The 27,067-nt window shown below is 43.6% G+C and overlaps 1 protein-coding gene across 1 annotated transcript in view; it reads left to right on the top strand.

Moving 5' to 3' along the window:
* The first annotated feature begins 8,304 nt into the window (after positions 1-8,304).
* ACTN2 (actinin alpha 2) overlaps positions 8,305-27,067 on the top strand; it is a 56,006-nt gene continuing 37,243 nt past the window's right edge. Inside the window, exons 1-4 of the mRNA XM_069955356.1 lie at positions 8,305-8,600; positions 24,146-24,260; positions 25,069-25,188; positions 26,257-26,343. Of these exons, the coding sequence (XP_069811457.1) occupies positions 8,475-8,600; positions 24,146-24,260; positions 25,069-25,188; positions 26,257-26,343 (448 nt within the window). The 5' untranslated portion in view covers positions 8,305-8,474. The remainder of the gene's footprint in view (positions 8,601-24,145; positions 24,261-25,068; positions 25,189-26,256; positions 26,344-27,067) is intronic.

Raw genomic sequence — 27,067 nt, 5'->3', positions numbered from 1 at the left:
TCTCCCCCTTTGGTGACTGTCACTGGTCATGAGGTGACCACACTAAGGGTACAAACACACGCAGCAGATTAGATCTAAATAACTGAACACAGTATCAAATCTGCTGTGTGTGTTTGTACCCTTATACAGGGGCGTAACTAGAAATAGCTGGGCCCCATAGCAAACTTTTGATTGGGGCCCCCCCCCCCCCCCCACTTAATCGACCACTATGCCATCAGCCCACTCAGCTCTACACAGGTTCTGTACACCATATAAATTATAGTACAGTTATATTAAAGGAGAAGTCCGGCCAAAATTAATTTTTGATATGTTGTTACTTATGAAAAGTTATACAAATTTCTAATGTACATTAATTATGGGAAATGCACATATACTGCTATTTCCCTTAATTTAGTAGATCAGGAAGTGTTAGAAATATCTCTGAAGAAGTGACGTCACGACCCAGGGTGTAATTCCTATGGAGTGTCCAGCAGGGGGCGCTCTCTATATAGAAGTCTATGGGACTTTATTGTTTCTATGGGTTTCTATGTAATGTAATGTAATGTAATGTAGTGTACAGTGCTTTATTGAATGAATACATCTATGGAATACTTTGGGGAGCAAGTGTCCTTGCTCCCCAAAGTATTGCATAAATGTATTCATTCAATACATTCAATACACAGTAAGCCCACCGATCCGCCGCATTTCCGCCGCATTCCCGCCGATCCGCCACACGCTGATCCGCCGCATTCCCGCCGATCCGGACCATATACATTGAACTACTGCTCCCATCATCTGCTTCTAGTATGAACAGGTGATGGGAGCTGTAGCTGGGTAATGGATATGACATGCCGCCGGGCGCAGGGGGGAGCCGCTCAGTACACAGGAGCGCTCCCCCCTCCTCCTTCCGTGATAACTTCCGCCTATACCAATGCTGACTCCCTGCCTGGCCGCCGCTCTCCGCTCACATATACCGGCTCCCGGCATCAGCGCGGACACCAGGATGCATCGGGAGCCGGTATGTATGGGGGGGAGAGCGGGGAGCGGCGGCCAGGCAGGGAGTCAGCATTCGTATAGGCGGAAGTTATCCCGGAAGGAGGAGGAGGAGGGGGGAGCTCCTGTGTACTGAGCGGCTCCCCCCTGCGCCCGGCGGCATGTCATATCCCTTACCCAACTACAGCTCCCATCACCTGTTCATACTAGAAGCAGATGATGGGAGCTGTAGTTCAATGTATATGGTCCGGATCGGCGGGAATGCGGCGGATCAGCGTGTGGCGGATCGGCGGAAATTCGGCGGAAATGCGGCGGATCGGCGGGCTTACTGTGTATTGAATGTATTGAATGAATACATTTATGCAATACTTTGGGGAGCAAGGACACTTGCTCCCCAAAGTATTCCATAGATGTATTCATTCAATAAAGCACTGTACACTACATTACATTACATAGAAACCCATAGAAACAATAAAGTCCCATAGACTTCTATATAGAGAGCGCCCCCTGCTGGACACTCCATAGGAATTACACCCTGGGTCGTGACGTCACTTCTTCAGAGATATTTCTAACACTTCCTGATCTACTAAATTAAGGGAAATAGCTCTATATGTGCATTTCCCATAATTAATGTACATTAGAAATTTGTATAACTTTTCATAAGTAACAACATATCAAAAATTAATTTTGGCCGGACTTCTCCTTTAAGTGACTCACAGGGGACGTCTTCTCTGATCGGAGTTGTTTCCTTTTCATCTTCTTCTCCATCTGTCCTGGGCCATTATGAGAACTTCTCCGAGCTACGAATCCACAGAATCTGCCAGAGAAACGTATTAGGCTCCTCACTCTGGCACCATCCTCATCTCTATACACACTGCACATCTGTATTGGCCCCTTTACACCCTCATTTAGTGGATAGCCCTGGCACTATGTGACTCCCTTATAGTATATGCCCCTATGTGTATTCCCCCTTACTGATACCACCTGTGTTTACCCCTTATAAATTACCCCTGTGTGTTGTCCATCCCCCTTGGACCATGGCCCCCCTGTATATCCCCCATAAATGCTCCCCCTGTATATCCCCCATAGATGGCCCCTTGTATATCCCCCATAGATGCCCCCCGTATATCTCCCATAGATGGCCCCCTGTATATCCCCATAGATGGCCCCCTGTATATCCCCATAGATGCTCCCCCCCCTGTATTATCCCCATAGATGCTCCCCCCCTGTATTATCCCCCATAGATGCTCCCCCCCATGTATTATCCCCCATAGATGGCCCCTGTATATCCCCATAGATGCCCCCTGTATTATCCCCAAAAGATGTCCCCCTTGTATATCCTCCCTAGATGGTTCCTCTGTATTATCCCCCATAGATCCCCCCCTGTATATCCCCCATAGATGCCCCCCTGAATATCCCCCATAGATGCCCCCCTGAATATCCACCATAGATGACCCCCTGTATATCCCCCATAGATGACCCCCTGAATATCCCCCATAGATGACCCCCTGTATATCCCCCATAGATGACCTCTGAATATCCCCCTTTGCAAAGCAGATAAAAAAAAAAAAACAACACAACTCACCTAATTCCACCATCGGCTGTCTTCTCCCGGGCACAGGTGACTTGATCAGCGTGGCTCAGTGTCCGCCAAGGCAAGTACTTCCGGGGCAGGGAGCATCTCTAACAAGCGCTCCTGTGCCGTGCCGGAAGTACAGGCTGGGGGCGGACGCTGAGCTCACTGATAACTGTGCTGCCGGGACGGCAATCTCGCACAGTTATCAGTGAGCTCAGCGTCCGCCCCCAGCCTGTACTTCCGGCACGGCACAGGAGCGCTTGTTAGAGATGCTCCCTGCCCCGGAAGTACTTGCCTTGGCGGAGCCCGTCACCTGTGCTGCCCGGGACACCTCAAACAGCTGCAGCACCCAGGAGGCCTGCTCGGCCGCCCGGTGCTGCAGGCTATGTGAGCTCCGGGGGCCTCCGCAATGGGCCCCCGATGCGGCGGGGCCCCGTAGCAGCCGCTACGGCTGCTACGGCGGTAGTTCCGCCCCTGCCCTTATACAAACACACACACACACCGTATACTCTGCGTATTTACTGCTGCGATACGCAGCAGATTAGATCTATATAACTGAACACAGCATCAAATCTGCTGCGTATCTGCTGCGTATACGTTGTGTGTGTTTGTACCCTTAGGCTGTGTTCACACATAGTATTTCTATCAGTCCACCAAGACCAGGAATAGATTGAAAGTTGCTGCATATCCCTAACCTGCTGAGATTTGGCTCTATCACAGGTCACACAGCTAAGAAAGTGAATGGAGTCCTGATGTGGTGGCCTCCAATGTCTTCTGACAGAGCTCACTGACTCCATTGGGGTACACCGGATTCCCAGGATGGTTTGTGCCATTTTTGCCAGACAAACAAACCCTGCACGCTGCGTTTTTTGTTTGGTAATTTCAAGACTCCAACTGAGCCTCCGATGTACCCCGCCTTACACTAGGGCCAGGGCCGTATTTACCATTAGGCACCCGTGGTTCGGTGCCTAGGGCAGCACTTTGCATGGGGGCAGCACCAGGGAGCAGGGGGAAGGAAACAACTTTTTTTTTAGTCTCCCACCTTCCATTCAGACTTGCCAGTAAATCTGGTGTCTTTTCAAGGGGGGAGGGGGGATGTATGGTGGAATTGTTCAGATCTGGAACTATTACTTACCAATCCTGTGGTGAGATTTCCTTCAGACAATATGCAGACGGCTCTAGTCAGTAATTCAGGAAGTCGGGAAAAACGCAAATCGTACAATGTTTCTCCATGTAAAGAAAGGCATGTGGCGAAACCACTGTCCCTCACGCTCCCAAAGATGGGGCGTCTTCAAGTTTAGTGCCTAGGGCAGCAGCAGCTGGTAATGCGGCCCTGACTAGGGCTGCACAGAGGTCATGTGACTATATTTGGTCGCGCTGCGATGGTCATGCTTTGCAGTTAAAGGGTTACAGCAGCAGCAGCAGCAAAAAATAAAAATAAATTCTTTCCAAATCAACTAAGTGTCAGAAAGTTATATAGATTTGTAATTTACGTCTATTAACAAATCAATCATCCAGTACTTTTCATCTGCTGTATTTCCTGGAAGAAGTAGTGTATTTTTTCAAGTCTGACTCAGTGCTCTCTGCTGCCACCTCTGTCTGTAGCAGTAGCAAATCCCCATAGAGAACCTCTTCTGCTCTCAGCTGGAAAGAATACACCACTTTCTGCAAGACATACAGCAGCTAATAAATGGTGTTAGTTGGACATAGGGCTGCAACGCTGCCTGCGCCCAGAGCACTGGAACCGCCGCCCGCACCCGGAGCACTGCAGCCGCCACCTGCCAAGATGCTTGCAAGGACCCACAAGACAGGGAGCGGCTCCTTAGAGCACCGGAGACATGGAACTGGTGCCCGCTTCATAGAGTGAGTAGTGTGCCTGTCACTGTGTGCGTCCGGTGGGGCTATCTTTCTGGAAGACCTGTCATGTTTTCATGTATTACAGCCTCCATACTGTACTGTGTGGTGCTAGTCAGTACTGCAGGACTACTCCACTACTTCCCCCAATACTACTCCCCAATACTACTCTACTACTCCCCCCCCCAGTCCTGCTCTACTACTACCCCAATACGTCTCCCAATACTGCTCAACTGCTTGCACTACCATTGCTGCTACTACTACCCCCCATACTGCTGCTACTACTACCCCCACTCCTGATACTACTCCCAAAACTGCTACTACTACGCCCACTACTGCTACCCCCCTTATCTACTACTATACCCCTCATCTTCTATGCTTCTACACCCCTTATCCACTATGTCTCTACTACTACACCCTGCTTAAAATAAATAAATAAAAATTTTAGTTTTTGGCCATATCGCCCAGCCCTAGTTGGACACATGAAAACGTGTTTGTGTTTGTTCGCAATTTTGATGTCCCCACCTCAATTGCATTGATTGCATATATATACACTACTAGCATGGAGCCTGGGTCATAATTTTTTTTCCTAGTATCACAGCATATTTTAAAGAAAAATTAAAGGGGAACTCAACATAGGGAAAACAGTTTTTCTATTAAAAGTTATATAGATGTGTCTATATAATGTATTACCATATTTGTTAAGTTCTGCCACACTGGTAGCTGATAGAAATCCAGGAAGTGAAGAAAAATGGCCTCTGTGCCAATTCACATTGTCTCCTGCTCCCACTGCTCTTCTACCTAAGGCCCGGTTCACACTGAGCAAAAACAGCAAATGGCTCTACGCCAAAAAATTTGACATGTCACTTCTTTGAGCGAAGCGAGGAGGAAGCAGACACGCGCACGCCCTCCCATTCACTCCCTGCAGGACGTTATGTTACAGGAGGCTTGGCTGGATCCCCCAATCCCCTGAGTGATTCACCATCTCTGACCAGCCAAAAGCAGGTGTTGCAACTGATTTAGCTGATTGTGCAGAAGTCTGCAGTGAAATTAAAGCTGTGTTCACACATGCTGGAGTTTTATTGCAGTACTGCAGTGTATTCACAGAAATGATGCAGTAACTCAATTAAATGATGGTAAATGGCAGAGAGGATTAGAGCCGGCACTGCCAATCCCACCTGGAGAAAAAAACAGGCATAATGCTTGATCATAATACGTGCATGGAGATGAAAAAAAAGAAAAATAAATTCAAAAAGTTTATTCCAATATCAGCGTTATCAGTAGAAACAGTGTGCTGTGTGGGTGGGACCACAATGAAATCATAATTTAGTAACACAATGAAACTGCAATGTGTGAACACAGCCTAGATTTTCTGCAAAAGATTTCGACGTGGAATGTGCAGGGTGGGGGACTGTAATGAACTGCTGAGGTAAAGCATTGCATTCTGAAACCAAGGAAAAAAGAAGACGTAGAAGGCACTGACCATAAAAAAATCTTCTTTATTAGATCCAAAGCATAAAAGCAGGCAGAGTGTGTAGCAGTCGGCGGGGACGCCAAACAATCACAAGAAAAGTGTAACTGCCGTTTCACGCGCGCATCATCAGACACTACTCCACTCCCTCACCTGCGTCCATAAGAAGCTTACCGGCGCAGGTGCAAGGGGTGTAACAAAATAGTGAAAAAATAAAACAATACATTTAAAAACAAGTTACAATGAAGTTTTCAAGAATTCAACAGTGAGAAAGAAAGAGAAAAAAAATTAATATTTTACAAAAACATACTTAAATCAATTCGTTCGTTAAGCCCACATTCACTTTGTGCGTTAGTTTTTAGAATAATTTTGGCTTCTTTTTACAGTAAAATTTTATTTATATCGATGCCTTCCATGTGAAAGACCCATTGCAACCCTAGGAATTTAAGATGTTTAGCATCCCCATCATGAAACTCATTCATATGTTCAATTAATTGCCCGCTAATTAAGAAATCAGATGCAGCTGTCAAAGTTGACAGCTGCATCTGAATCCTTTATGCAGCCCGAACCCTGGTGTCTAATGGGGTGGATTGCCCCCCCGGGACGTTGTCTCGGAGAAGTGATCCACACATCTCTCACCAGCCGGGGTCAGCATCGTAATGGCGCTGATCCCGGATCGGCACTCGATTGCTTTCGGCTGCAGCAGCCGAAAGCAATCCAGTGCCTATCTGATTGATCTATGCTGTATAGCTATAGTTATACAGCATAGATCTCTATAAGAGATCAGTGTACTTATACTAGAAGTCCCCCAGGGGGGCTTCTAGTAAAAGTGTAAAAAAAAAATAAAGTGTTATTAATAAAAAGCCCCCTCCCCTAATAAAAGTTTGAATCACCCCCCTTTTCCCAGGTTATAAATAAACATGTTTGCTATCGCCGCGTGCGTAATCGCCCAAACTATTAATTTATCACATTCCTGATCTCACACGGTAAATGGCGCAAGCGTAAAAAAATCCAAAAGTGCAAAATTGTGCATTTTTGGTCGCATTAAATCCAGAAAAATTGTAATAAAAAGCAATCAAAAAGTCGCATATGTGCAATCAAGGTACCGATAAAAAATACGGATGATAGCGCAAAAAATGACACCTCACACAGCCCCATAGACCAAAGGATAAAAGTGTTATAAGTATGGGAATAGAGTGATTTTAAGGAACATATTTTTGTTAACAATGGTTTGAATTAGGGATGGTCCGAACCAAGTTCAGGTGGGGTTCGTACGAACCCGAACTGTCAGGTAATGATTCTCGCTGTCTGCCCGCTCCGTGCAGCGGGCGGATCCAGCGGAAGGACCGCCTGGAAAACTGGGATACAGCCATAGCCATAGGATGTATCCCAGTTTTCCAGGCGGTCCTCCCGCTGTATCCACCCCCTCCACGGAGCGGGCAGACAGCGCGAATCTGATGCTGAGCGTTTGGGTTCATACGAACCCGAACCTCAGAGGGTTCGGACCATCCCTAGTTTGAATTTTTTACAAGTCATCACATAAAATAAAAGTTATACATGTTACATATAGTTGTAATCGTAACAACTTGTGGAACATATATAACAAGTCAGTTTAACCCCAGGGTGAATGGCGTAACCCCCCCCCCCCCCCCCCCCCCCCCCCCCCCCAAAAAAAAAAAAAAAAAATGTTTTTTTTTAATTTTACCACGCATTTATTTTTTTCCTGGGTATGCAGTGTATTTTATGAAAAAATTTAGCCTGTTGTACAATTAGTGGCACAAAAAATAAGGGCTAAAAAAAAATGCAACTGCTATGGCCTTTTAAGCGCAAGGAGGAGAAAAACAGAAATGCAAAAATCCAAATTGGCCGGTCTTTAAAGGGTTAAATAGCACATCGATAGACCAGGCAATTGTTATATACAGTATGTAATTCCATAATGAACCCTGTGGTTCCAAACCGGACCTTAGTCAAGTAGCAGAATACAAGTACCAAGAGCATTGTAATAAAATATGTTTTGGAGGGGACCGCTAGACTCCTATATTATTTCATAGATAAAAGTATTTCAGGTTGTGTTGTACATGTCCTACTGTGAATGAAATAAATAATATCTGCCATTTCTAGGAAAGCCTCCCAGCATAGCGCCTCTATAAATTCTACTGGCAGCATGGAGTAATCAGGATTAAGGTGATCTGTCAGTGTACTGTAAGACAGGGTTAAGTTATTACAGTTGGCACACATGAGCCCCGCAGTGATTATCGGGACTCTGGAGTGCGGCCATTGTGCAAGCAGTGAATTGTTTTCAGATATTAAGAGTGATAAATGCAGGTTCCAAAATAGCCTGCAGTAGGAGTGCTTTCATATCTGGCATTATTAAGAGGCCTGTCACGTGATCCTGGGGGATAATAGACAGCTGCCTAGCCAGAGCCTCACTGGGCTAGCAGGCACAGGGGTGTCCGGGACAGAGGCTGAGGAGGCTGAGCTCAGCGTGAAGGGTAACAGAGGTCATCTTTCTAACTCAAGCAGCATCACAACTTCATCTATCAACAACGCTGAAAAGAAGAACTCCCCAGATTCTCATTATTAAACTCATTTTCAAGGAGTATGACCCAAGTGATGACCAACGACATGTACGCCTACACGTATGAAGAGAATGTGTACATGAACCAAGAGGATGAATGGGACCGGGACATGCTCTTAGACCCAGCATGGGAAAAGCAGCAACGAAAGGTCAGCCTATAGAGTGCAGATGTAAACTAATACCTGTGTGAACCCCAGTGTAATGTATGCGATATATATAATATTTACATTGTTATCTGCATGTTATTTGTGTAACTTGGAGTTCTGGTAATGGTCCCAGTAGAAAAAGCAAGGATGGAAAATGCTGAATTTTCATTTATTTTTATGGCCGCTGCCCAGAATATTGCCACACAATATTGGGGAAAATAAATATTTCACCGATGTATGGAGACCACCGTAGGACAATTAATACATAACTTTTATTGAGTCATTAAAAACACGGTCCACATGTAACAAATATAGACACCATATTCGTGCTCTACATACAGTGACTGTTTCTCTTAGACACCTGCATAACAGGGGGAGATAACCTCTGATACACTTAGAGAATGGATGGGAGGGAAGGGGTAGAGGGGTAGTGTGCACCCTATTCTAAAAATACTAGATAGTTCTCCCTACCTCTTGGGGTACCCACCTCCTTAACAGGGTGGCTCCAACCACGATGACGGTCCCTCACCTATCACAAGTGCCCAGGAGAAAACAAAAAAAGGAGAAGAAGGAAAGACAGAACATGTGATGTAGTGACAAGTATGTGTACAAAACACCCAAAAAAACACTTAAAAGATCAGCAGCGATAAACAAATATATATAAACAGTATTAGTTCCGACGTGTTTTTGTCGTTCTTGTATAATGGATATTGGCACTATAAGCCCACTTGTACATGGGACCTTATAGATACTCTAAGCACATACTGTTTACAAGTGTCTTCTCTTAGAGAGGCATGTATAGCCCTGAGCACTGACATCACTGAGATATATTCATCTATGATGCTGTCTGTTCCAGGCTATTGGGTTACACTACGTATATTGTAGGAAAACTAAGTACTGGGTTATTTCAAATCTCATAGAAGGATACAGCTGAATCCCAGCACAGCCTTGGTACTTAGTTAACACCTTCACTCTTTGTACAGGTATAAACTTGCAGCCAACTTAGTGGGTGAAATCGAGTGACCTTGCAGCATTCAAACATCCAGTAGAGTAGACACAGAAAGATAGACGGCACTCACCAAATTGTTGCATGGTCATTTATTGTAGATAACAAACACCATTGAACTTAATGGAAGACAGTATAAGTGCTGGGGTGCTCTACAGGCACCCCTGTAGTGTTTGTTATCGTGTTTGTTATCTACAATAAATGACCACGCAACAATTTGGTGAGTGCTGTCAATCTTTCTGTGCCTACTATATTGGTTATTCCAAATCTCACATCTGTTTCATAGGATCACGTCATTTAATGTTATTCGTACACTTTCATAGTTGGACCTTTTCCATATAACCAGTCTGTTCGTTTTCTATATTGTGATTGATAACGCCTTTAACAAAAGGTGGATCTAACAGGGTCATCCATCAGCCCAGATATCACTAACCTGCTAAAGTGACAAAAAAAATTCATTAGATGGTACGGAGAAGGAAAAAAGCCTGTCAGCAGAAAAATTGTGTCTTTCCCCCAAAAGGACGACTATACAGATATGAATGTTTAATGATTCAGGCTTTTGATGCGTGAGAAGGAAGTTTCATTAGTCTACTGTGCCGTACTATACTTTGTGCTATATACTATACTTTGTGCTGGTAATTCATATGCATGAAACTGATGAATTCATGAGGTGGTTACTCCTCCCTCACACTGCTGATGGAGAGAGCTGTCAATTACCGGTGGGAGCTAGTAGGAAGGAGGAGAAACCAATGCATATCAAAAATGCATCATATTCCTACTCACCACCACCTGCAATAAGTACATGGTGGCACTGTAGGTTAATAAAGCCTTGTTCTGATACCTTTACACTCAGCAGGATCATTTACATTTGCATGTATAAAATAAAGATCACATGTGCAAAAATGACACTCCACTACAAAATACTGTGTACTGATAAAAATTCTTGGGGGACATTTATGAAAAGTCGGGCAGGGGCGTGCGCCAAGGAGAAGGAGCAGATTCACCCCTTTTCCCTGGCATACTTCTGACGTATCCCCTGCTCGCCTAATGGGCAGGCAGGAGGGACGGTAAGGCGGGGAGGAGGCGTAAATTACGATACAAATCTACACCTGCACCCGGGCACCCAGTCGAATTTACAAAGAGTGCACCTCTTATTGATTCCGGCTGGGAAAAAAGGTAACAGGGCCTAATTTAAGACCAGTGTACTCCGTGTACCAGTCTTTATAAATCCCCCCCCTTGTGTGCAAAATATTAAAAAAAGTACTTAAAAAGTAATTAAATCTGTTTAAATTTATTGAGGCACTGTTGCGAAAATATTTGTAAAGAAATCAATAAGGGTTGTAAACTGTGCTCTATTCGCCCTCCGTGCCAATATTTGGTCTTTTCTCTGTTCCAAAAAAGAGACCAAACACAGGAAGTCCCAGTCCCCTTGTCTCCTGGTAAGCTGCAGAGTTGATAATATAATTATCAAAAGTTAATAACATAATTAACCTAAGATAATTGTCCTCAGTTGATCTACAGGCTATGTTCAAACAACGTTTTTTCCTCTCCGTCCTTAAAAAGATATCCATCATTTCACATAGCGCCGGTCTTATTGGGAGCATCGGCCCCCAGTGTGTTGAAACCCCCTCCCCTCTGTCACACGGAGATTGTTACACTGTGGGGCAGCGGGCCTGCCCCCAGTGCTTCATGCTGGGCTGGTGCTCCCGAAAAGATCAGCGCTGTGCACGGGATCCGCATGACGGTTCAAAAAAAGGACCGCACCACCGGCATCCCCGCGCCAGCGCCGATCCATTAAGGTATAAAACCCAAAGCGATGTACCCGATGGTACATTCGCTTTAAGGTGTTGTCCATTGAAGTGAATGGAAAAGAATTGCAATGCATCCAGGTTGGGGGTGGCGCTTTTCCTAATCCTGGATAACATCTTTAATACTGATCAGAATTCTGGTATGAACCAACACTCTATGGAGGGGTTCCCTCATTCAAAACCATAGTTCCTGAGCCAAGTGTTCTCTACAAAAAGACTCTCTTACACTGGAGGACCAGTGTGGGAAGCCCACTGTGTGCTCTGTGGAACGCTTTGTTTCAATTTTTGTTTTTTTAGCTGCAAGGATATTGATCATATTCATTGAGAATTCCCATTTTATGACAGACATACAGTAGCTGTATTACACCGTAATGAAATACATGGATGTTCAGCTGTCACACCATTTGCATTAACATCATTTATTGATATTTGTTCATCTTTTAGGTTAAATGGGGTTGCTCGACTAGGAAAAACAGCTGCTTTAGGATTTACAGGTAGAAAACATTGCATTGCAGGGCAGTGTACCTTTACATGAGGAGAGAAAAGAAAATGTCCATTTCTGCTTTCATAATGAGCATGCGCTGCTTGTCTTGACAGTCCAAGCCTCGTATGGATAGTTCATCATGCCCGCTCTGTTTGTCAAAGTTGCATTGTGACTCTTCAAAGGACCTGAACTACTATATATTGTGATATACAAGATACAAGTACCTGCATATCTGGTGGACATACCACTCTGAGAAATGGTATGGAGTGGTGAGTGCACACTAGATATCCGAGTACTCACATATCAAGATAAACAGTGGCATAGGTGCTTTGAAGAGTCCCCACTGAGCATGCCTTTTCCCAGACTAGCAGCACATGCTCAGTATGCTAGTAGCTGGGACTGGGCTGACGTACAGGTACACTCCTCTGCAACACAGGTTGGAAGACATGTTGCGGCTGTTGCATGGGTGTCATATATGTGCTACTGTCACCCAAAAGTCAAGGATTTAAGATGAACAGAGCAGACATGACAAACTTTTCACATTGGGCATGCACTGCCAAGGCAAGCAGCACATGCTTAGTATCAAAGTAGCAAGAAATTGACTTTTTTTTCCTTTCTTCTCTCTTGATGTAAATGTACACTGCCCTGCAATACATGCTGAGAGCAGTGTACATAATATCAGCCGAAGTAAGAAACAATCACGTGACATAGTAAATGGCAGGAAAGGAGGAGATGATATAATGTGAGTACAATGGCAAATTATTAGTCTTCTTTAGCTGTTTTTCATACACAAGCCCTTTATTGTTGGTTATATACAGTACAATGTTTGCATGATTATAAGACAGCTCGATAAACTCATAATATCATAATACTAATAAATAAGTGGGACAATTACCCATGAACCAATGCCAGCCACATATGCAGTAGGCAGGAAATTTAATATTTTATAGAAATTACCGATTTTTCATTTGAGTCCCAGGTAGAGATGAGTGAATTTACAGTATACTGTAAGTGAAGCACTTTGTTAGCTCGGCAGTCACCTTATTAGCCGGCTTTTGAACTCCCTGCTGCTCCTCCCTGGTTGCCTGGAGAACTGGATCCGGTCCTGTTCCCCAGGACTGGATCCAGCTTTTCCAGGCACCTGGGGAGGAGCGGCAGGGAGTTTAAAGGCAGCTGGCTGATAAGCCAACCACAGAGCTAATGGAGCGATTTGCTTCACTAATACTATAAATTCGCCCATCTCTAGTCCCAGGTTACTCCTCTGGGGAAATATTTTTAAAGTGTCACTGTCGTTTAATTATTTATTTATTTATTTTTTTGCAGAAATCAATAGTACAGGCAATTTTAAGAAACTTTGTTATTGGGTTTATTAGCCGAAAATGCATTTTTATCATGAGAAAGCAGTTTGAAGCTCTCCCCCCTGTCTTCATTGTTCTCTATGGAGAGGGGAGGGGTGGAGGGAGATGAGGCACCAAAACAGGCCAACAAAGAGTTAATTTACAGCTACATCACTGGGCTATCTCCTCTTAAGTCAGCGCTGACCTCTCTGACCTCTGAATACAGTCTTTCACACAGTTCCTGTTGTGTAATCCTTTGTTCTCTGCTCTCTGCTGCCAACTAATCTCCCTCTCGCCAGAAAGCTGAGGTACGTGGCTGCAAGGAGCTGTTAGCAGGTTCATTTCCCTTTAATAAATCCATAAGACTGCGCACTGGGAGCTCTGCCTGTCAGCAGGAGATTAATGGCAGGACATGAGATATACTTACAGTAATACTAGGTAATACGGAATTGGAAAGTATGGCCATGTCATACAGGTATATTGCAGGGACTATACAGTTTATTTTATTACATGAGACCTATATTATGGTTGGTGTAGAAATCATGTCAGATTGGCAGTATGGATTAGGGCAGTCTCTATGTATAGAAGTAGATAGATTTCAAAAGCAATGTGTATGTTTGAAATGGATTCTGCTGGCAGTCCCCATCTATCACATTTAACTGCTCCGCCGGTCAGCCTTTCCTGGCAGGCTGCAGACATGTATGTCCTATGAGACAATCTCTTGGAAGAGGAGAGACATGAGGCTGCCTGTGCAGCTATTGTGGGCAGCAGACTCTAGACTGTTGCCATTCAGCTGATATGCCTGGTATGAAATCTGTCAACAGATGCTGCGGGCAAATGATGAAGTCTGCGGGATTACAATGGATGAGATTGCTAATTATAACTTCAGCGTGTAAGGTCTGCGGTAATCCCGACATCTTTCGATCAGATTCTTTGTTTTAGGGATATCAGATGTTACCTATCTCTGCTAGTAACTCAACCTCATAATGTTTTTTGTAAAAGAACATTTCTATTAGTACATCCAAGTGACTATAAATATCTTCCACTATATATGAGAAAACATTAGAACAATCGGCAACTACCTAAACTACTTATACATTTAAATAGATCCCTATGAGATATAGTGTTCCTTATTAAGAGTAAATGAACTTTTCAGGTATGTAAAGAAAGTATTCTCACTCCTCACAGTGTCCACTTAACTAAACATCATTGTATTGTATGTAAAAAGTACATGTCCCTCTCCTCGCTCTCAGTCTGTAATGTAGAGGCAGCCCTGTATGTTACACAGCTGCAGCAAGGACAGCATCAGCCTTAAAATTCTCTGCGCAAACAGGAAGTGCCTGCTCAGCCAATCACTGGCTGGAGTGGTGACCCGCCTCAGTCATTGATTGGGGGTGTGGACATCTCCTGTGTCCTGTGGGAACTGGCCGTGTTGGCAGAGGCTGGATGCTGGAGACACCCTCTGTTGTATCCCAATTATTGTCTGTATCACTATCTGGGGAGAGCATTTAGAACCTGTCCCAGATGCCTCTTCTCTCATTTAAGAACATAAGCTATGAATGTGGAGAAACTTAAATGTTGATCTGATGCTTGGACTAGCACCTTATTTAGAGTCAGGTAGACCTTGTGAGGGGAGCTGATGCATCTTCTTGTGACAGTGAAGGGCTGGCGTCAGCACAGGGCTTACCTGGGCAACTGCCGGGGCCCAGAGCTCTGATGTTAAAGGGAACCTGTCACTCCCCGCGCCGGGGTGACAGGCTGCCGACCCCTCGCTACAGCCCCCTATACTCACCTGATCCCGCCGGGTCCCGCTTCTGGATCCGGTCGGGTCACGGAGACATCAACCGCTGCAGCCCGGCGCGCGCGCTGAGAGATCAGCCCAACGCTCATAGAGAATGACAGGAGAGTCCAACGCTCTGGGCTGCAGCGGCTGATATCTCCGTGACCCGACCGGATCCAGAAGCGGGACCCAGCGGGATCAGGTGAGTATAGGGGGCTGTAGCGAGGGGTTGGGAGCCTGTCACCCCGGCACCGGGGTGACAGGTTCCCTTTAAGCCCTCTCACTGTAGTGCAGGTGAGCACTGAACATCAGAAGACACAGGAGAAAGGAACAGGACCTGCAGAGAGAGAGAAAAAAGGTGAAGGACCTGATCACATGACCTGCAGGTCCTCAACCTCACAGTGTGGAGATCAGTCCGACAGAGAGGAGGGGCCCGCTGAGGTTCTGTCACCCAAGAGCCCGCAAGAACCTGGACCCAGCCTTGAGTGAAAGCCCCATTGATACTGTACTTTTGAAGTTAACATAATAAAGGGACACTTATCAGGGGAAGTACGTGGAACTTTGTTGTCCCTTGTGGCCAGTAAGTGGAATTTCTCTGTGGACTACATCCATATGGCTGTGGATCATCCCATACTGGACTGTAACCATAATTCACAGACTGTGGCTTTGTTCTTTGTTTCTGCTTTCGGTACCAGTTTCTGTACGGTATATATTCTCCCGATAGACATTAGTGAAGCTAAAATCTAATATCAGGCTGGAGATTACTAGGTAGTGATAGAAAAAAAAAAAAAAAATTTCAGTTTCCATTGAATATCACAGATTAACAACTGTCCCTGTGGGAGTGAGAGACTGTCTTTCCAGTTGGATTCCAAACCTTTGTAGCTGTAAGAATGTAAGAATTGGGTGTAAAGGTGAAGTGATGAAGAAGACTTGAATGGAGTGGACCTCCAGCTTAAATTATTTATAAGAATAAAATTCACGGGAGATCTGGTCTAGATAAAGAGGTCGTCTTCTCTAGTCTTAGATTATTCTTTTACAAAGTTTTACAGTCGCTTAAAACCGTTTTATGTGCAAGTTTGTCCAACTTTTTACTGAAAACAAGGGACTCATTTGTTCTCAACAAATCAGAAAAATAGTTTCAAGAATACCCATTAAATAGGCTAAGAAAACTATAATATTTACAGGAAAACGAGCAGCGGGTTAGACACATCTAACCTGCTATGACCCTATAGCGCACAGGGCGCTGAGGATGAAGGTAGTTTCCTTACCTTGCTCCTCAGCACCATTTTCACTAACTTTTATTTTATTCCCTATGCATATGAAGTGGTTTGGTGCACTTGGGGGGGGCTACTACACTCAGTACACCGATCCAACCCAGCCGACCTGCCCATCTTAATAAATGAGTGACGACACTAAGGAGCACCGCTTCAATATTCATTAGGAGGGTGGGCCGTCTGAGGCGGGTTGGTGCACTGAGGGTGGTAGCCCTGTTCCCTGTGAACCAACCCGTCTCATTTGCCTAGGGTATAAACAACAAATTTACCGAAAACAGTGCAGAGGATCATGGTAATAAAACTTACCTTCATCCTCAGTGCCCCGTGCACTATAGGGACATATCAGCGGGTTAGATGCCTCTAACCTGCTGTTAGTTTCCCTTTAATTTAGGTTTAATAATAACTTCATCAATTTCATTAGAGTTTTGCACTGAAAGCAGAGCTGCTGGTGTGACCTTGCACAGTCAGTCCTCAATTACACTTTCCTTAACAGCCAGCATACCGTGCCCAGCTTAGGTAATGATGTCATCTATCACTTCCATGGCAGATGCAGGAAATGTTACCATTCACATATGGTCATGTTCATCATGTCACCTTAGGATGGATGTTATATTCCAGGTTGTAATTAGATTTTAATTGTGGATGAATCTAGGAAGGCTTACTCACGAGACGGGGATTGTCAGGAAGTGAGATCAGGGACCAGAAGGGGTCAGCCGTCTTTTTCTGCTCCCCAGACAACACCTGGGATAATCAGCTGATCACGCTCTTGGCTACATGCTGAAACAACTTGCCAGTTGCACATAGACACAGAAACTTTTACTATATCCCGAATTTTTTTTTTTATTGTTCTCAATGTAAAATTTCCAAAGGAAAAAAAAAACAAAATTATTTAGGATTAACTGATTGGGGTTTAGATTGTTTTGTAATTTTCAAGGTCTAAGATATGGTAATTGTCATCAATATCTGGCCAGTGGGATCCTGGCCTCTGCCTGACCCCTGTAAGGTAAATGAGGGTTCCCCTTATTATAGTTAGGCACAATAGTGCTGCAGCCTCACTGGCTTTAGCAGTATACAGTCTTGTGCCATATATCACTAAGGTCATTTATTGGCGACAGTCAGACAACTCAATTGATGATCTGTATGATCCCTGGGTGGTCTAACCCCCCTGTATTTTCACCAGTCACCATTTGCACAGGGCTGAGCTGTATAGTCAGCCACACTACTATATAAAGCATTGTGCCCGGATAAACAATGTTCTGCAGGGGGTCAGACCCCATTGTTCATACTTTTGAAGACCTATCCTAAAGTTATATAATATATTCAACACAAAAGTTATTGGTTCTATTTTTTAAAGGGTCCCAGTTCTCAGAGTATACCTTACGTCATACTGACTGGTGGGATTTTTAAATATCAATGTAGGATAATGTTCACTGGTTTTCTATTCTGTGAATAGTACAGTATATCTTTTTTGGCCAACTGTTCTATATATCTTAAGTCATGCATGAAGACCTAAAAAAAAAGATCATTATACATGACCAAAAGGAAGATGGCATCTATAACTCCCTCTCCTGCTTTTAAAGTGTCACTGTTGTTAAGAAAACTTTTGACATGTAATAGAGACATGTCAAAAGTTTTAATCGGTCTGTTCACACTGGTACCGATCGGGAGAATGAGCGGGGAGAGTACCACCCTGCAGCGCATCCTCTTCCCGCTCTGTGTCAGCATAATCAGTCGGGCGCCATAGAGCTCCATTATAAGCCCAACTGATCACGTGACACAGAGTCGGGGGGGGGGAGACCCGGACCGATTAAAACTTTTATCACATCTCTATGACATGTCAAAAGTTTTGCAAAACGACAGTGACACTTTAAAGTAATACTGTCACCCCCTATCGATATGTGCAGTTCCCGGCACCATTTAGTTTAAATGCTGCACAGTTAATATTTACCTGTATAAATCATGTCTTTGTTGTCTTTCTAGCCAAAAATGCTCTTTGTCATTGGTGGATAGTGTCACCTGGGTGGGGGCTTCACGGCCATTGTGCCACCGCCTTCCCACCAGTGTCGGCCCCATAGTGCCCACCCCTTCCATGACTTAATCTGAATGGGCCACTGGTGCTAAGAACTGCACATGAATTGGGAGTTGACAATATCTCTCTAATTAAAGAGGTACTCTGGCAAATGTTATTATTTATTTAGTGTGAGAAAGTTATATAGATTTTTAATCTTCCAGTACTTATCAGCTGCTGTATGTCCTGCAGGAAGTTGTGTATTCCTTTCAGTTAGACACAGTGCTCTCTGCTGCCACCTCTGTCAATGACAGAAACTGTCCAGAGCAGGAGAGGTTTTCTATGGGGATTTGCTTCTGCTTTAGTCAGTACCAGTCATGGACAGAGGTGGCAGCAGAGAGCCCTGTGTCCGAATGGAAAGAATACACCAATGCAAAAACAATTAATTGAAAAGAAAAAACATTACAGTTATCTGACACTTATCACTGTAGTTCAGCAAAGCTTGTCAGTAGCGATGGATAATTTAATAGACACTTGTTATTACTGTAGTGTTATTGCATTTACACATCCTGCTCTGCCAGTAAGAGGCCTGACAAGTGACATTACGATAGGAGGCTATGGGTGTATGGTTGTAGTACATCATATATGGGCGCATATAACTTTATTGCACTTAACTAAATTACAAAATGTGGCCTTTTATTCTTTCTATTAGTATAATTTTATTTCCGTCTCCACGGTTCAGTGAGTCAGCCCCTTTTCTTACATGTAAATGCCACTGGCCTGTCTACATGGTGCATCCCGGAGAAGCATCCATCCCTGGTACGCTGTGCTGGAAGAGACTCTGTAACTAAGTACACAGTACAGTAAATCCTGCTGGAAGCACTGCGTGCAGTCTTGTAGTTTTTACATTATGAGTAATACCCTCTGCCTGGACTTTGATATCTATTTATAAGACTTTATGGGCATTTTCAGTAAACCAGAGGCAGACAGTTCCATTTTTTTTTTTTATAAAACTTAAAGATTCAATGGGTATTTATTCCTATTTGGTGAGTACAAATATTGGAAATATTCAGGATATTGGGATGATTTATTATTGGAATAAACCTAAAACTTCATCAGGCGGTCAGAAGATGTTCTGAATGTATCACAGTGGTACATGTTAATGCATAAATGGTACATGCACACAGTGTTATATACTAATACATACTGTACATGGTACATGCTAATACATACATGGTACTGTACATGCACACTGGTACGTACTAATACACACATGGTACATACACACAGTGGTACGTGCTAATACATGGTACATGCTAATACATGCATGGTACCTGCACATAGTGGTACATGCTAACACACATGTAGTGTCCCACCAGGGGTGTTACTAGTTTATACACCCCTCGCAAAAGCCTGTACTCTAAGTAAAAGTGGTAATGAAGTTGTACCTAAGTTTTGCCACTATAGGTCGCTAGTATGTATATCTTATGTCTAAGTATTGCACAGCTGTGATATTCAAGGGGTTATTGTTGTTTGTGATTTGTGCACCAATGAGAGCTCGTTCCTCTTCTCCACCTAGCCCTGTTCTCTTTCTTCATTTGCACTCTCTTCTCACCCACTCACAGCAGGTATTACATACCCTGTAGAAAGTTGTCACATGGGGAGAGGAAGTGTAGTCACAAACTTAGTCAGTCTTTTGTCTGGTTCCTGTGCAGAGAAGACATCAGCCAGAACGGTTGCTAAGCAGTCAAGTTGGGTCCTGGCTTATGCCAGGTCCCCTGTTACAGTCCAGTGTAGTCTAGTCTGGAGTGAGGAAGTGGACAGACTCACATGGGAAGCACAGACGCTCTTTCACTATGCAGTGCTAAACACTCCCAGAGAGGACAAAGTCAGAGAACATCCTAGCCCACACCGAGAACAAGTCTAAAGGTGCAGGACAGTATCCTGAAACAAGAGGAACTGATCGGGATAGAGCAAAGTTGCCACCAGAAAATTCTGACCACTCTGCTCAACCCAGGTAACGAGGTCTGGGGCTTGTGTCACCCTAGGAGGACAGGTCACCCGACACTGTAGGGCAAAAGGTGGTATAGCGACAAAGGTTGAAACATGGGCACAAGTAAACTTCTATTTTAAAGTTTTTAGTATTCTACTACTACGTCTTCTTCTAAAGTTCCGGCAGAGCACATTACTACTTGGGTTGGGGCTCTCATGATATCCTCCTCTCCACTTCTCTGTACTCACTCTACTTCTCAGCACGCAACCAAGCCAGCACGGCTATACTACCTCTCAATCTCTCAGCACAAGTCTTGTCAGTCAACTCCAGGGTATATTATCAAGTCAGAAATCTATTGTCTAATACTGTATTAAGTATTCCTGAAGTAGAGATGAGTTTATTTATGGTAACAGGACTCAGTGATTATTACTCAAACACCGACACAGTGATTGCACCTTCCTTGGGTCATCTCCCCTTTTTTGTGGGTGGTGGTACCGATAGTCTGGGTAGGTCACAACTCCCCTCCGGACCACCATGATAAGCGCCCAAGGGACCCTCTCACAACCTGGCAGGTCACCGACCACAGGGGAAAGGGTATAGCCAGCCCCCCTAAACTAAAAGCAGGTATGCCCCCATACCTGCTTGCCCAACCGACACCGGCAGACACAACCTACTATCTGGCTGAGCTATTCTCTGACCAACCACCACAGTAGTGGCGTCACACAATACCGTCTGGCAAGTGACCGGTCGAGCCTCACAGTAGTGCACCACACACACATGGCACATGCTAATACATGGTACATGCACACAGTGGTATGTGCTAATCCATGGTACATAGTAATACATACATTGTACATGCACACAATGGTACGTACTAATAAACACATGGTACATACACACAGTGGTATATACTAATACATACATTGTACATGCACACAATGGTACGTACTAATAAACACATGGTACATACACACAGTGGTATATACTAATACATACATGGTACATGCACACAGTGGTACATACTAATACATACATGGTACATGCACACAGTGGTACATACTAATAAATACATGGTACATGCACACAGTGGTACGTGCTAGTACATACATTGTACATGCACACAGTGTACATACTAATACATACATGGTACATACACACAGTGGTATATACTAATACATACATGGTACATGCACACAGTGGTACATACTAATACATACATGGTACATGCACACAGTGGTACATACTAATACATACATGGTACATGCACACAGTGGTACATACTAACATACATGGTACATGCACACAGTGGTACGTGCTAGTACATACATGGTACATGCACACAGTGTACATACTAATACATACATGGTACATGCACACAGTGGTGCGTGCTAATACACACATGGTACATGCACACAGTGGTACATGCTAATACATACATGGTACATGCACACAGTGGTTGGTGCTGATACATACATGGTACATACTAATACATTCATGGTACATGCACACTGTGCTACGTGCTAATACACACATGGTACATGCACACAGTGCTACGTGCTAATACATACATGGTACATACTAATACATACATGGTACATGCACACAGTGGTACATACTAACATACATGGTACATGCACACAGTGGTACGTGCTAGTACATACATGGTACATGCACACAGTGTACATACTAATACATACATGGTACACGCACACAGTGGTGCATGCTAATACATACATGGTACATGCACACAGTGGTTGGTGCTAATACATACATGGTACATACTAATACATTCATGGTACATGCACACTGTGCTACGTGCTAATACACACATGGTACATGCACACAGTGCTACGTGCTAATACATACATGGTACATACTAATACATACATGGTACATGCACACAGTGGTTGGTGCTAATACATACATGGTACATACTAATACATTCATGGTACATGCACACTGTGCTACGTGCTAATACACACATGGTACATGCACACAGTGCTACGTGCTAATACATACATGGTACATACTAATACATACATGGTACATGCACACAGTGCTACGTGCTAATACATACATGGTACATACTAATACATACATGGTACATGCACACAGTGGTACATACTAATACATACATAGTACATGCACACAGTGGTGCGTGCTAATACACACATGGGACATGCACACTGTGGTACGTGCTAATACATACATGGTACATACTAATACATTCATGGTACATGCACACAGTGCTACGTGCTAATACATACATGGTACATGCACACAGTGCTACGTGCTAATACACACATGGTACATGCACACAGTGCTACGTGCTAATACATACATGGTACATACTAATACATACATGGTACATGCACACAGTGGTGCGTGCTAATACACACATGGGACATGCACACAGTGCTACGTGCTAATACATACATGGTACATACTAATACATACATGGTACATGCACACAGTGCTACGTGCTAATACATACATGGTACATACTAATACATTCATGGTACATGCACACAGTGCTACGTGCTAATACACACATGGTACATGCACACAGTGCTACGTGCTAATGCATACATGGTACATACTAATACATACATGGTACATGCAGACAGTGGTACATAATAATACATACATAGTACATGCACACAGTGGTGCATGCTAATACACACATGGTACATGCACACAGTGGTACGTGCTAATAGATACATGGTACATACTAATACATTCATGGTACATGCACACAGTGGTACGTGCTAATACATACATGGTACATGCTAATACATACATGGTACATGCACACAGTGGTACGTGCTAATACATACATGGTACATACTAATACATACATGGTACATGCACACAGTGGTACGTGCTAATACACACATGGTACATGCACACAGTGGTACGTGCTAATACATACATGGTACATACTAATACATACATGGTACAAGCACACAGTGGTACATACTAATACATACATAGTACATGCACACAGGGGTACACTTTCACTTTCCTTTCACTCTAGCTGCTGTGCCTCCAAATTCAGTAGCAGAGATTCCTGGGGGTGCCCGCATTGTATGGTCAGCTCTCCTGTCACTTAGCACCAAAACCTCTGTAACCACACAAGGACATTATACTGAATGAATTGTTGCATAACACAGAGCATTGTCTCCTGGTAAGCTGCAGAGTTGATAATATAATTAGCTAAAGTTAATAATATAATTAGCTTAAATTAATTGCCCTCAGTTGATCTACAACCTGCATGATGAACAGGTGTGTTTTATTGCGTGGGCGGACAAAGAAATGGTCTCTTTTTTGGAACAGGGAAAAGACCAAATATCAGCACAGAGGGAGCATGGACCACAGTTTGGACATATGCATAACATTGATTTAAACATAAAAAACTTAAAATAAAATAAATTAAACCAGCATACTGCAAAACTGCATGCGATCACAACCCCTGTTGATTTCTTAAAAAGAAAATCAACGACAGGTACAATTTAACTCGTCAGTCAGAATCAGGTTAGATTGCACATTATGTAGGATGTCCAAAGCTAGCCACAACTAGACATCTAGGGCAGAACTATAGTGAGGCACACGCACAGTTATCTAAGACCAGATAAAATCCAGATATTCAGCGTCAGGTGTATCCCCACCCACTCTCACAGCTAGGGACGGATGTTTGTTCATCCAGAGTCATATACTCTTGCTCATCCATAAGTTTGGGACCAGTCACACTAACACTTGCTCACACAATTTGGATCACATTTTATTCATACACTTTGTTTGTCTACCCAGTTTCTAATCTAAACTACACTGTTGTTTTGTCTTTTTATATTTGTACAGACCTTCACAGCTTGGTGTAATTCACATTTACGAAAAGCAGGCACAGAGATTGAAAACATTGAAGAAGACTTCAGAAATGGACTGAAGTTAATGCTGCTACTTGAAGTCATCTCAGGTTCGCTTCCTTTTGTACTTTTGCCATGTCTCCTGCCAATAACTGTCCAGGACGTAGCAGCTCCTCTCTGATGTCTGTGCTGTCACTTTGTTTGTGTGATTGCTGTGCGACAAATTCCACCAAGCATGTAACACAAGTGATGGTGTAGATCAGGGGTGTCAAACTCAAATACACAGTGGGCCAAAATAAAAAAATTGGACAAAGTGGTGGGCCAACCTTGATAATTACTGAAGCGCGAATGCTGCGGTGCTGGCCCTGTCAGAGCAGCGTGCGGTGTTCCTGGCACTGTCAGTGGTGTGCGTCTCCCAGCCCCGTGCACTATGACAAATGACATGACATGATTAAACCCCAACCCATATAATAGCCAATCCCCCAAAAATTGCCCCACATATTAGTAAGCCCTTTCAATAGTGCCCAAATAGTAGCCAGCCCCCCAAGTTTCCCATATAGTAGCCAGACCTCCCCAATAGTCTCTTATATAGTAGCCAGCCCTCCCCAATAGTCTCTCATATAGTAGCTACCCTCCCTTATAGTCTCTTATATAGTAGCCAGCACTCCCCAGTTGTCTCATATAGAAGCCAGCTCTCCCCATAGTCTCTTATATAGTAGCCAACCGTCCCCCATAGTCTCTTATATAGTAGCCAGGCCTGAGGACTGGAATTAAATAGGGCTGAGTGGCAATACCACTCACAACTTGTGGGGTGTCACTGGTTTTTGGGTCTCTTAACCTGGACAAATGTTAATGGTGTCTATAAATAGTATAACATATCATGGTGTGTATTGAGACTGTTGTACATTCTTCCTACAGGGGAGAGGCTGCCAAAGCCAGACCGTGGCAAAATGCGTTTCCATAAGATTGCCAATGTCAACAAAGCTCTGGACTATATTGCCAGCAAAGGAGTCAAGTTGGTTTCCATTGGAGCAGAAGGTAATTTATTTCTTTATCTTTTAAGGATAGTGTTTTTTTTTCCTTTAACCTGCTTTTCTTTATTTCTAATATCACATAACCTGTACATCATGTTTGTAATAGTCCTGATCTTCTCACAAAAACTACTTGCTGGTTAACTGAAACTACATTTCCATGCAGTGATTCCTCGGCCACAGTACTGATACCTCCATAGTATCATCATATTGTATCATATGGTCATATTGGTGGCTTTTACACAGACCAATGGACAAAACATCCCCTGGAGCCAATGTTACTGCAGCCTGTAGCATTTGGCAGTGTAGCCCCTGACTTGTTACTGCAGCTTAGGGCCCTTTTATAAGGTTAAAATTGGCAAAACTTTGCAAAGCCTTTATGAGAATCGATCAATTGTTCATCCAGGCTATTAACTTTATGATAGTAAAGGTTCCCATTTACCCAGGAAGAAGTGCAGGCAACTACGTATCAGCTGTGGGGATTCCTGTCTGCCAATAATCGGCCTGTGTAGGGTCCTTTTACACAGCCTGATATGGGGCCGTGCAAAGACACAAAAAAGCACCAATCAGCGAATTGACGCTCATTTGCAGTGCCTTCAGAATACACAATTATTCACGGGGCCAGGCCACACAAACAACCACTATATTGTTTCTGCAGCAATTTAAATATATTGCTATCCGTCGCACATCCCCTGGTTACACAGGGAAATGTGCGGCCGATAGCAATAAATTTCAAGTAGTGCAAAATATGTAATCAGCCAAGGATCAGCGCTTTCCTGCTCCATGGCTGATCGGTGGCACTTTTACACATGCTGGCTATCTGCTGAAGAAGCGTTTCTAGCAACGGCCCGTATAGTAGGGGCATTAATTGCCATACCAGAACAAAGCAAACAAATCAGAAAGTTTGATGGAAATCAGATGCACTAGTGTATTTCAAAGAGGCTACCTACTTTGTAACGCCAAGCACCCCATGATGCTGCAGTCCCTTGTTTGGGAGCAGTATTACTGTATGGGGGCATGTACATGTTAGTTCCTAAAGCTGCTTAAACGCTATATGTTGTTTTGTTTTCTTTAGAAATTGTCGATGGAAATGTGAAAATGACACTTGGTATGATCTGGACAATTATCCTTCGTTTTGCTATCCAAGACATATCAGTAGAAGGTAATGTGTTTTACGTAGCTGTCTCTTGCTCATGGGGAAAAACTTTTAAATGTTTTACATTTTCACTTATACTATATAATCAGATTAGTTTCTCATTATGTGACACCTATTCTACAGTGGAAGAACAATGCACTTAGCTCGACTAGATGTAAAATGTCACATTTGTTTCTAGCATAGCATAATGATATAGTCCTGGAGGAAAGAAAATATATTTTGTTTTGGTCTGCTGTTATAGGGCTCAAAGTGTCAATGAGGTATTGCTGAGCTGCAGCATGCACACCTCCTCCCTCCCCACCCCTCCCTGCCTTGATCTAAGGAGGCAGTAAATGTATTGTACATTACAGTTCTTTCACCATGGTAGTGTTGTTCGATATATTAAACTGTTATTTGGGCCCCATAGATATTGCCAATTGTTATAAGGAACTGTTTAGAATGGTATTATAATTTTGTTCATAGTATAACAGTATACAGGAAGAAGTATACAGTATACAAGAGGTACAATACGAGGCATTTGATTGGTATTGGGAACTACTGCTACTTTCATGTTGTCTCTGGCGGAAAATAATAATAATAGTAATAATATGTATTTGTATAGCGCCAAGAGATTCTGCAGCGCTTTTTGACAATAAAGTTGAATTAATATTTTTTCCCTGCAAAAAGCTTCATTGGCTGCTGCTGTAGTAACCTGCCATGCACATACCTTCCAGCCATTAGTTGGTGTTGC

The sequence above is a fragment of the Dendropsophus ebraccatus genome, chromosome 15 (genome assembly GCF_027789765.1).
Source record: "Dendropsophus ebraccatus isolate aDenEbr1 chromosome 15, aDenEbr1.pat, whole genome shotgun sequence".
In the NCBI taxonomy this organism is placed as follows: Eukaryota; Metazoa; Chordata; class Amphibia; order Anura; family Hylidae; genus Dendropsophus; species Dendropsophus ebraccatus.
Note: the sequence above shows the minus strand (reverse complement) of the source record. Positions and strands in the feature narration are given on the sequence as shown.